Source organism: Triticum aestivum, chromosome 3D (assembly GCF_018294505.1).
Source record: "Triticum aestivum cultivar Chinese Spring chromosome 3D, IWGSC CS RefSeq v2.1, whole genome shotgun sequence".
Lineage (NCBI taxonomy): Eukaryota > Viridiplantae > Streptophyta > Magnoliopsida > Poales > Poaceae > Triticum > Triticum aestivum.
The window spans coordinates 593,056,595-593,068,128 of record NC_057802.1 but is presented as its reverse complement, the minus strand read 5'-3'; the positions used below and the strand labels follow the sequence as shown (position 1 = coordinate 593,068,128).

The 11,534-nt window shown below is 42.5% G+C and overlaps 1 protein-coding gene across 6 annotated transcripts; it reads left to right on the top strand.

The window, feature by feature from the left end:
- The first annotated feature begins 5,711 nt into the window (after window positions 1–5,711).
- Window positions 5,712–9,922, top strand: LOC123075748 (uncharacterized). 6 transcript variants are annotated; one of them, XR_006436192.1, is made up of 4 exons: window positions 5,712–6,433; window positions 7,248–7,360; window positions 7,502–7,557; window positions 8,014–9,915. XR_006436192.1 is itself a non-coding variant. In XM_044498281.1 (4 exons), the coding sequence occupies exons 1-4, from the start codon at window positions 6,425–6,427 to the stop codon at window positions 8,201–8,203; spliced, it is 306 nt and encodes a 101-aa protein (XP_044354216.1). In that variant the 5' UTR covers window positions 5,712–6,424; the 3' UTR covers window positions 8,204–9,922. The 6 variants fall into 6 exon arrangements, 2 of the variants coding, with proteins under 2 accessions (XP_044354216.1, XP_044354217.1); XR_006436191.1 differs by having other exon boundaries at window positions 7,784–9,910; XR_006436190.1 differs by lacking the exon at window positions 8,014–9,915 and having other exon boundaries at window positions 5,712–6,149; window positions 6,238–6,433; window positions 7,502–7,560.
- The last annotated feature ends 1,612 nt before the right edge of the window (window positions 9,923–11,534 follow it).

Sequence of the window (11,534 nt, the reverse complement as noted above, 5' to 3'; positions counted from 1 at the left end):
CGACGAGGAGGCAGGGGCGGCGACGGCGACGGTGAGGGGCGCGGCCACGGGCGACGAGGAGGCAGGGGCGGCGACGGCGACGGTGAGGGGCGCGGCGACGGGCGACGAGGAGGCAGGGGGCGGAGGTGAGGGGCGCGGCGACGGGCGACGAGGAGGCAGGGGGCGCGGGGCGGCGACGGCGTCTGGGCGGCGTGGGACGGCGTCGGAGGCAGGGGCGACGACGGCGACGGCAGGCGCAGAGGGGCAGCATGGCGGCGTCGTCGGGGCGGGGAAGACGAACTGAATGAAAAATTTCACAAGTCCAGCTTATATACCCAAAGCATTGGTACCGGTTCGTGGCACCAACCGGTACCAATGCCACCTTTAGTCCCGGTTGGTGCCACCAACCGGGACCAAAGGCCTCTTTTCAGCAGCCCAAAGGGCGGGAAGCGGCGGCCTTTGGTCCCGGTTGGTGTCACCAATCGGGACTACAGGTGGGGCATTGGTACCAGTTAGTGCCACGAACCGGTACCAATGCACACCTTTAGTCTCGGTTGGTGCCACCAACCTGGACCAAAGGCCTTGTGCTGCTGCGCCCGCGTCGAAAGTTTAGTCCCACCTCGCTAGTTGAGAGGGGCGCGCAGTGGTTTATAAGCCCCAGTGCCGCACCTCTCTCGAGCTCGTCTCCATTGCATGCTTACGGGCCTAATTGTCACTGCTATGCCTGATGGGCTTACTGGGCCTTCTGCGGGCTTGAATCCTGGCCCATCGATGGGTTTCTAGTCGTATTCAGGCCGTGGTGGCCCAGTAGGTGGCATATTTTTTATTTTTTGCCTGTTTTTTTTTTTGCTTTATTTATTTTGTTTTGTTTCTACTTACAACAAAAAACTTATTTATTTTATTTTATTTTGTTTCTAATTACTTATTTATTTTACTTTATGATAATTCTTTTTGCTATTAAAGTTTCTAACAAAAAAAGTTATTTATGAAAATTATTTTTGCTTTTAATGATTTTGAAAAGAAAATACTTCGATAATTTTAGTTGCATCAATTTTATATAATTTTAGTTTCAATAATACTAGAGGTTTCTTATAATGTTTTGAACAAAAAATACTTTGTTAATTTTAGTTTCATAAATTTTATTAAAGTTTATTTTATTTTGTTTCTACTTATATATTTTAATAAAGTTTGTATTATTTTGTTTCTAATTACTTATTTATTTTATTTGTTATTTTTCATGCACCATTTTTCATGCATTTACTGATTATTTTGAGCTATAAGACCCTAAAATTAAAAAGCATTTCAAATGAACTCTGAAAAGGTTGAAAGTTGGCATGGTACCATCATTTCATCCACATAGCATGTGCAAGAAAGTTGAGAGGGTTACGGCAAAAACTGGATGCACTTCGTGTACAAAACGGACAATCTTTTTCAAAGTATCAGGATTTCATACGGAAACTCGTCTGTTACAAAGGGATTTCATTTTTTTAAACTTATTTGAACTCCTGACTTTTTGTGTATTCAAAATGCACCATTCAAAGCCACATCATCATTTTTCAATCCTTTGACTTCATTTGTTATTTTTCATGCATTTACTAATTATTTTGAGCTATAAGACCCTAAAATTGAAAAACATTTCAAATGAACCTGAAATTGAAAAACCCTACAAATGAACTCTGAAAAGGTTGAAAGTTGGCATGGTATCATCATTTCACCCACATAGCATGTGCTAAAAAGTTGAGAGGGTCCCGGCAAAAGCTAGATGCACTTCGTGAACAAAATGGACAAACTCTTTCGAAGTATCAGGATTTCGGAGGAAAACTCATTTGTTACAAAGGGATTTCATTTTCTTGAACTTATTTGAACTCCAGACTTTTTGTGTGTTCAAAATGCACCATTCAAAGCCACATCATCAATTTTCAACCATTTCTGACTTCATTTGTTATTTTTCATGCAGTGACGGATTGTTTTGAGCTAAATAACCCTGAAATTGAAAAACCCTACAAATGAGCTCTAAAAAGGCTAAAAGTTGGCATGGTATCATCGTCTCACCCACATAGCATGTGCTAAAAAGTTGAGAGGGTTACGGCAAAAGCTGGATGCACTTCATGAACAAAATGGACAATCTCTTTCGAAGTATCAGGGTTTCGGACGAAAACTCATGTGTTACAAAGGGATTTCATTTTCTTGTCTTGATTTTGAATGGTGCATATTCAACACACAAAAAGTCTGTAAAGATCGCCAACCCCAACATAAAAAATGAGCATAGATGCGTCTATAGAGAGAATTCAACCTAAATTCATAATAAATTTCTATGAATTTCAAAGAAATTTACTCTGAATTTAGGTCAAATTCCCTGTAGAAGGGCATCTATTTTCACTTTGAAAGGAGCTCAACAAGGCAGAGAGGGACGGGCTTATAAACCGGTGTGAGCGCCCTTCGGTTGGCGAGATGGGACTAAACTCTGACCGCAACAAGGACCAACCCTTTAGTCCCGATTTGTGGCACAAACCGGGACTAATGGTCATGGGCCAGGGACGAGGCGCATTGGTCTCGGTTCGTGCGTGGAATCGGGACCAAAAGGTCCAGACGAACCGGGACCAATGGCCCACGTGGCCCGGCCGGCCCCCTGGGCTCACGAACCGGGACAGTTGCCTCCTTTGGTCCCGGTTCGTGAGCGAACCGGGATTAATGATATTATGAGGGCCGAACCAATGCCTTGTTTTTTACTAATGCAGGCGTGCTCGGTCAATCTCTCCGTGCAGGTGCAGTCGTCGTGGCGAGGTCGATCGGTCCAACGATCCTTCGCCAGCCAAGCCAGAGTTTAGGTGCGTGCGACGTTACTTTGCAAGGAGCCAGGCCATGCGTGTCTGCTGGACTAGCTCGTTGCTGGTGCAACGTCGATCTCCAGCAGAGAAGATAAGAGAATCGTCGCCCGCATGAATCATCGCCAGTGACAGGAAATGCATGTGAACTGTACTGCTTGCTGGCTCGTTAATTCCGGATTAATCTCCTACCAACATTTGTCTCGTAGGGCTGTGCTAACTAATGGCCTAGTGTGCATTGTGTAGGTAGCTAGTGTCTTCTTCTATGTGCCGTTGGGCATCCTCTCTCTGCTCCCGTGTTCGTTTCTGCCGTCTGCAGTCCAGTCACTCTGTGCGTATCAAAATAGTATGATGGATGGATCAACAGCTAAGCTAGATAGCTTCCGTTTCGTAAAAAGAACGGCAGCGGGGAGTTCACGCGTGTATGCGTGCACGCCTCGACCACATATTTATTTCTCTCTCTATCCGATATCTCTTTCTCATATCATCAAAGCATGGAAAGAAAATGCGAGAAACTTCAACACGGGCTGCTCGTGATCGAGTGTCCATCAACAGAAAGCAGGTTAGTCGCTTTGGTTACTGGCCACTCGATCCATCTGTAGGGTTGCATCTTGCATGTCGTTACAAAAAGACTACAGCTAGTGTGATGGGAGTTGGGTTCTTCTACCTACTCTTCTTTGTGTGTGTGTGTGTGTGTGTGTGGATGTGGTAGATCATATCGATGCACGGCCAGCATGGCCGTGTTCAAAGCCTAGCCATATGGTCTAGTACTCTAGTACTTTGGGGCGGTTACAGATCTTCCAAAACATCTTTCAGACGTGAAATGCAACTAGAAAGCACTGTTAGAGCGACCGATGCAGCAACCTTGACGGATCTTGGGGCCGCATCGAACCGTCACCGGACAGACACGTCGCAAAGGGCCCCTACATCGAACCGTCACCGGACGTCCGGACAGACACGTCGCAAAGGGCCCCTACGTGTGTAGTGGACGACACATAGAGATGTGGGGAAGCGCATAACAGAGCATATATACGCTACAGTAGAAAAGTATTGTACGCTAGTCTAGCGCTAGTACGACGTACATATGTAGACACAAGTGCCCAACCACTGGTCGACGGAGCATACTACATAGCGAATCGAATCGGCGTTTTGCATGGCATGACATGCACCCACTATGCACGGAACCAATCGGTCGACATGAGTTAACCCTAAAACAAAAGGGGGTTTATGCGGAAAAAAAAGTGGTCTGGCTATTTATTTTTTAAAGGAAGATCATTATGGCTAGCTATATTGATCACAAATCAAAAATACATCGTCCATGAGGTGCTGACTTCTAGTCAGGTGGCTCATTAGTCCAACTAAAAGAACTCTTATTACAGTAACAATAATAAGCTAGCACATGCACCACTTTATTAGTCAAATGGAAACTATGTTTAAATTTGACCTTATCAAAGAAGCAATGTCGTCCACACACTCCGTGAATACTGTCGTTGCCGCATCCCACCAACGTGATTGCCCAGTATAAAAGTCTATTACGATTAGGGAGTCGGACTCGGCCACCACTCGACTGAATCCCAAAAAGTTTGCAAACTTTAATCCATCCCTCATTGCAATCGCCTTAGAAGTAACAACATCTGCTACACTACATGAGGGATGTATTTGCATTGAGCTGCTAAAAAATTACCTCTCTCACTCTTACGACAACTGTCGTTGCTCCTACCCCTTCATCACCAAAATAGGCCGCATCCACATTGATCTTGATAGATTTTGGTTTAGGCTTCTTCCATTTGGGCTCAGCTGCAGTGTTACTTTGAAAAAATGCCTTCTTAAAATTGTTAGCAATGGCCACGACAGAAAACGTCCACCTATCCGGTGGAGGGTGAGATTCATTATGTTTATTTCTTTGCCTAATCCACCATAGGTAACATCATCCAACGGTGATGATATGCTTCACGTCAGGGCTTGGACAGAGAACTGACAGTATCGCTGCCTGAAGCAACAGGTGTTCCAAAACCACTAATCCGGACCGGTTCACAATGCACACCAATGAAATAATTTCTGATATGCCCAGCCTATTCCAGAGCTATCTTGTGTTTGCATGCCATTTGTCTGAATTGCATGCTACTCTACGAGTGCAAAGTTATGGTGCCCGAGCACCATGGAGGACATTTAGAAAAAAATCAAAACCATATTTAGAAGTTAAAAAGGTCTATATATGGAAACTTGTTTGCCCACTACGGGTCCAAGAAATTAGTGTTTTGAAAAAAATGTAATTTTTAAACTGTACAAAAAAGTCCGGCCCAACAACAAGAAAGGGGCCCATTTAAAAGTACATATTTGTCTTTTTTTGTACATCATACGTGAAAGTAAGATGTTATGAAATTTTGCACATAAATATTATAGATGTGTATGTGTGTTTACAAAATAATTATATCTTTTGTGTTGTGGAAATGATATTTTTTGTAAACGGGCACCTTGCTCGAGCACCATTGGTAATTTTCTGCTAATCTACTGGATTTCGGAAAGTTGTCATTTCAGACAAGGATGGAGTCAAACTTCTATATCTTTCACTAGCAACTTTATTTTTCTGAAATTTTGACTTCTTATACCCCCAATAAAAGTTATTGAATCAGATTCCTGAAATTATTTGTCATTCATGACTTTGCAACAAATGTACTTGCGATGATATGTTTTTTGTTGGATTTCATAAACTAACATAAAGTAAAAGGCAAAGTCGTGGTTCAAAGGCCATGCACGCCAGAACCTAGAAAACAATTTTAAGAATTAGAAGAAGCTCCAGTCATTGTTGGATGGATCTGGGTGGAAACGACCCAAATATATCGCTATCAATACCAGACATCTCTACTATTAAAGAAGAATCAAACGTCGTGATGGTTCGACCTCCTTCCCAATCTACGATCCATCCTCTCTCGCTACTCCCCACGGCCCCAACTCGTGCGATCCATGTTTCTCGGCACTCACGTTGATGTGAAAACTGAAACTCAGAAGAAAAGAAAAAAAACGGCCCACACGCGCACGTCTCCCACGTCCCACGCCCCATCGCCTCCCAAACCCCACCCCCCTCAGTCGATCCCATGTCTCTCCCCAGAAAATTGTAGCCGCCGGCCTCTTCCTTCATCGCTCGACTCGGCCAATGCGATGAGGACGGACGGATCCTTCTGTCCTCTCACCCACGACCTCTCGCTTTCCCGCCGTCGACCCTACGCCGTATCTGCCCGCCATCCCCTTTCCCCGCCGTGTGACTTCCGCGGCAGACAGGGAAGTTGGCAACCACCGAGGCCCATGGCCCTCCTACACTTGCCGGAGCCATCAGCTGGGACCAAGGTCGCCGACCCGCAAGACGTGCTTACAGCAGCACTGCTAGATTTCTGGTTTAGGTCATGATCCAGTACTACTATCTTAACATTCGCAGGAAGGAGATGGCCATGGGCAGGGGTGTCTAGCTCCTCCTCCTTGACCAGTTCATCCCGCAGTCACCATCGTCTTCCACGCGACCATGCCAGATTCGCGTCATCATCATCATCATCGCAGGTAGGCAGCGGTGGCTGCGGTGAGGGCACGTGCGGCAGGGAGGGCCATAACCCTGACTTCAGTACGCGATGTTACAGGTGCGTCGATCTCGATCCTCTCCTTCACGTTTTCGTCATGTTCCTGCTGTGCGTGCAGAACAAACAGGGTCATGTCAGATACTAAGATGATCCTTGGTCAAGATATATGAACCAATGTTTCAGTTGTCCCTCTTAACAAACAGGGTCATGTCAGGGTATAAAATTCTGAAACCAATAATTCACCTAGCGGTGCCTTCGGCAGACAGCAATACGCGCACATAGGAAACCTGACTTGCCTTGAGAAGGAATGATCTTATAGTGGCGTAGGTAGTCAAAGCTAGCTCGAATCACTAGATTGATTAATGGATTAGCAAGAAACACGTATATGAAAGCTGATTTTATAGCCATTGGCAGGTAAGCTGCCTGTTATTCAAATTTCTTCAAGTCATGATAGTTACAAGCTATGTTTATATTTCTTCAACTCAAGGTGATTACAAGCAAGGAGCTACATGCATTTATATACGCTTATATACCACCTGACTAAGTAGAATTAGGATTTCTATACGCTTCTACTAAAATTGACTATTGTGTGGGCCTTGATTCATGAGGGGTCTACCTTAGAGTCTTAATGACTACCCCTTCGAACATGCAACACTCGGGCTATGCTCAATTCTGGTTCTTTGGTCAATTTTAATGTGTTTTTCTCTTCAGAAATTTTATTACATCCAGTTGGGTTCTAACTGGAGTTGCAAATAAATAATTGTGTTCCAGCTTTTAAAAAAATGGACTCCACATACCTTGAAGCTTATTTCTTATATAAGCAGCAACCCATTTGATTAAGTTGTCTCTTCCTTGACACCATTTTCTATTGCAGGTTGTTGAATATATACAGTTTTTGGAAGAGAAAAAAATTGCTTGTGTTCGGGTGAGGCCCAGATACAACATCCCACATTTTGTTTTCGAAATCATCTCTACTTAACTACAAAGGTAACCAGTTGAAGGATGCTGATGTTTTTGCTTTGTCACTATAAGCTTGAGAACTTAAACTTCACCGGCATTAGAAAGAAACTTTAGTTATAGTTATATGGGATACGAGGACTGTAGGACTAACGTGATTCGTTTCTGTAGGTTGTGGTTGCAACTTGGATGCAGAGGAAGAGTAATTTGGCTGCTAAGGTATCAAGGTAAGGAAAAAGAAATATTGCCCCAGTGTTTATGATTTGTCTGGTTAGGGTCATAGTGTATTTTAATCCATTATGAATTTCTATAGCTGTGAATTATATATACACATGTACGAAGAAACAATAGATTAAGTTTGTTTCATCCTTTGGGTGTATATTTTGAAGTTCCTGAGTGACAAAGGCTCTTTGAGAAACAGTAAGATTAATTTTTTTTTATCACATAATGCAGGATTATTAAACCCAAACAAATCCAAGCGGTATTTGTCATTTGCTATAAAGCCATTAAAAACGCCTCCAGGAGAAATGTCAAAGGCTCTTTGAGAAACTTGTATATTTATCTCTTCTTTACTTGCCTTTAATGAAAAACATGATAGTATCCAAATTAATTTCAGGAAGGTACTCCTATAAGAGGAAACTTTTGAGATGTATCATGTCATTTAAATTTAATCCATAATGCAGAGATAAAAACAGTTTTTTCATTCACCACATGGAGATCGCATTAACTAAGCGTCGTGAGGCAAGCCATGATGTTCTTCGAAATATGTGGACAATAAGGTTGCTGAGTGAGCAATTCTTTTTGCTTCTGTGGTGTTCTCAGGGAGGGATAATTCGTGGCCTTGGTGATATATGCAAACCAAATTTTGTATGATTTTTAGAACCCTTTGTAGTGAAAGACAGTAAATGAGGAATGATGTTTAAATAATATTGAGTTTTTCTTTTATCTTTTTCTTGGTTCAGTTTGGAACCAACCTTCTATGTAGCTGAAATTTTATGTATCATATTAGGTCTGTGTTTGCATTGTGAAAGATTGTCTTATTGAACCTTGCCATATCGAGAGTACTTTTTATTTTCTTGTTGTTTGTAAAAACTGACTCTTTTGATGCACATCAGTAGAGCCACAAAACTGATATTCACCGCTTAGGCATATGAACATGTGGATGAATTGTGAAATGATGCTGGCCAGCTTGTTACTTGTAGGCATTGCATGCCATGCATAGTCCTAATTTATATTCCGCATCAACTTGACAGTGTTCTAAGTTACATTCATATTATTTGCATGACATATAATTATCTATCTATTTAGCTCCTTAAAGATTGTAAAGTGCAGGTGTACAATCAAGGCTTCATTGTTCTTACCCGTAAAAAAAAGGCTTCATTTTTTTGTTTAGAAAAGGCTTGTTTGGTCATAGTTGGTTGGGAAAGGTAAGGTTATGGAAATACTGGTTCTTTTGACAAACCTCGCACTGATAGGGTGGTCATGAATTATTAATTTAATAACATACACAAAGTTTGTCGTCTTTATAAGGAATCAAAAAGAACACATTGAAGCCTCGAAGAAAACATAATATGTAAATTTAGATGTTGAGGTTCTGATTTGATATTCTTACCTTATGTACTATTTTGTTCAGAAAATGTTTTACACTCGCATGTTCGATCGGAAAGGCCTTGGGCTGCTAGCAGTTAATTTTTAGAGTAGTTTTTTGTATTGATCTGCAATGCCCGAATGATAGGAAATGATTTTTTTTATCTTATGACTCTTATATATTCATATATTCCTTTAATTTTGTAGAAACTAGAGCAAATTGTGAACCTGTATGTATCAAAGAATTTTATGAATTATGTTTGTGCATATGGCAATATGAAAAGGTAGGGCCATAATGATGGTACTCATAGTGGGAGTGGAAGAGAAGCATGTGTCGTCGCCAAAGTCACAGTGGTTGTGGTCATCCATATCCACAGAACAAAGATTGACATGTAGCAGGGTTCATCTGGCTTCCATTACATGTCGGGCACAGGTTAGTCGCGTGCTCCAAAAAACTGCTTCGAAGGGCCAAGACGACCATGACCTACTCGCCGGGGCACCGACGCAAGCCATAGGATCATTTGTTGCCATGAGAGCAGGGGCGGCCAAACCCGCCATAGTTGGGAGTAGCCAACAGCCCAACACCCATCCTTATTAATACTGACAATCTTGAGGCGCAACGAACCGACGTAAATGAGCCGGGTGATGGTGATCCTTCTAGAGAAAAATGGAGAAGGACAAGATAGATGTTTATCGCGAGACATTCATTATTGTGGTGTTTGGCATGCATGTTCACTACATTCAACTACACTGTAATTCGATGTGAACGCATTGGTAGCTTCTGGACTCACTCAGACTCGCCCGAAAATCATCGGGTCTTTACGGCCATCCGGAGTCTCACGTGGAGCCATGTCTGATCAATGTGTATGTGTCTAATTTCATTTTTTTCGTGGCAACGCACAGGCATTCAGCTAGTATGTGTAATTTTTGAATAGATAGCATAGGCCTGGGCGTCCGGCGTCTCGCTTCTCGCTTAGCGGTTGATCAATCTAAGCTTGTAAGATGTTGATCTTTTTGGTCAAAAAGTATTTGAACCAATTTTGAAATTTTTTTTGTTAAAATATTTATATATTTTAACCTAATAACATATCAATAAGCTATAGTGTGTCCCATTGGTCAGCTCACACATCTTTTTTCTCCATGGGGAGGGGGGCGGGTCGAACCCCGTTGTTTCACTTTTTTTTGCTACATGTGAGTTCACAGCTACAAAATAAAAAATTATCATGAGAGAAGACATGATAAGTATACATCACAACACTATTTGACATAATCTAGGCCTTTAAAATCAAACTCATCTGGAATTTTTGAACAATAGCATTGTTTCTCAGGGATCAACGAGAATTTTGGTAACTGATCGATTCCGGAAATCCCGACATGGAAAAAAACTTCAGAGCGGAAGTCCCAACTCGTTCTATATATATCCACCCACCTCGCCCATGTCACCTAACCACCGATTCCATTGCAATTGTCAGCTGCATCCTAGCAAATCATTGTGTGTGTCACCCCTCATCTTAATTCTACCGCATCTTTAGCAATGATTTTTTACTTCCGCACCGCGTTGGCGTAACCCTCTCTACAATCATTCGCACAGCCCGCCGGCTCACCCTAGTTGTCCCAGTCTACAGGTCTAGTACTCTCAAATACCTGACCCTTGCCGGAGAGGAGGGGGAGGGGTCTTAGTCGACCCCTTCTCCCACCGCCTCATGTTCCTTTTCGCTATTCCAATTGTCCATCGAGGCCCATGAAAGCCGCTCTACTAAGGCCTTATTTGATACTAGAGGTTTTGTGGGGATTGGTGGGGATAATCCCCATAGGATATAGGGAAATCCCTACCTCACCTCAATCCCCTAGTCCCCGTGAAACCGCAACCCCCAATCCACTAGGTAGGGTTAGTGTACCGCGTATTGGGGGAAATGCACTAGGATATAAGGAAAATTAGGAGAAAAAAAAGGAATAATCTAGCCCAATACACTAGAACCAAACATGATTCTAGGAATAAGGCCCGATTTGCATTTTGGCAGGGATAATCCCTATAAATCCCTGGAAATACACCTGTAACAAAAAAAGCTCAGAAATGTGTGTGTGAGGGAGAGTCAACTTCCAGCACCAAATTAATGTTGTCCGTTTCACCATTTTTTCCTCGATCAATTTCCAATCACATACTATTCGAGGAAGAACGCGTAAAACCAGCTGGTTGTCACAATAGGACTCCCCAATTGAACAGCTTAGTTTGGCACTCACTTACCACCCCAGTCTGGAAATCAATACGAATGCAGAAACTGCTCAAAAAGCTAAATCTGCATGGACAGTTCACACTCAAACGCCGGCCGGCCGGCTATCCCTCCATAGTTAGCAAGCTTCCAGTCTTCCTCTATACTACTCCGTATCCTTTATAGATACACACAAGTTTAATTGCCTTTTATAAAAAGAATATCTTTTGGGAGAACTAATGCCATTGTATCCTAGTGGTAGTCGACGTAGAATTGTTTCTCTGAATATCTAAAAGATATTTTTTTGCAAATATATATATATATATATATATATATATATATATATATATATATATACACACACACACACGAGGTGTGGCGTGGCCAGTGAGTGTGGTACGTGTAGG

What these genes read in the sequence shown, in the direction of transcription:
- LOC123075748 (XM_044498281.1), top strand. An exon ending in AAAAAATTGCTTGTGTTCGG is followed by an intron (nt 7,299 to 7,501) that starts GTGAGGCCCAGA and finishes TCGTTTCTGTAG; the next exon opens with GTTGTGGTTGCAACTTGGAT. An exon ending in TTGGCTGCTAAGGTATCAAG is followed by an intron (nt 7,558 to 8,013) that starts GTAAGGAAAAAG and finishes TCCATAATGCAG; the next exon opens with AGATAAAAACAGTTTTTTCA.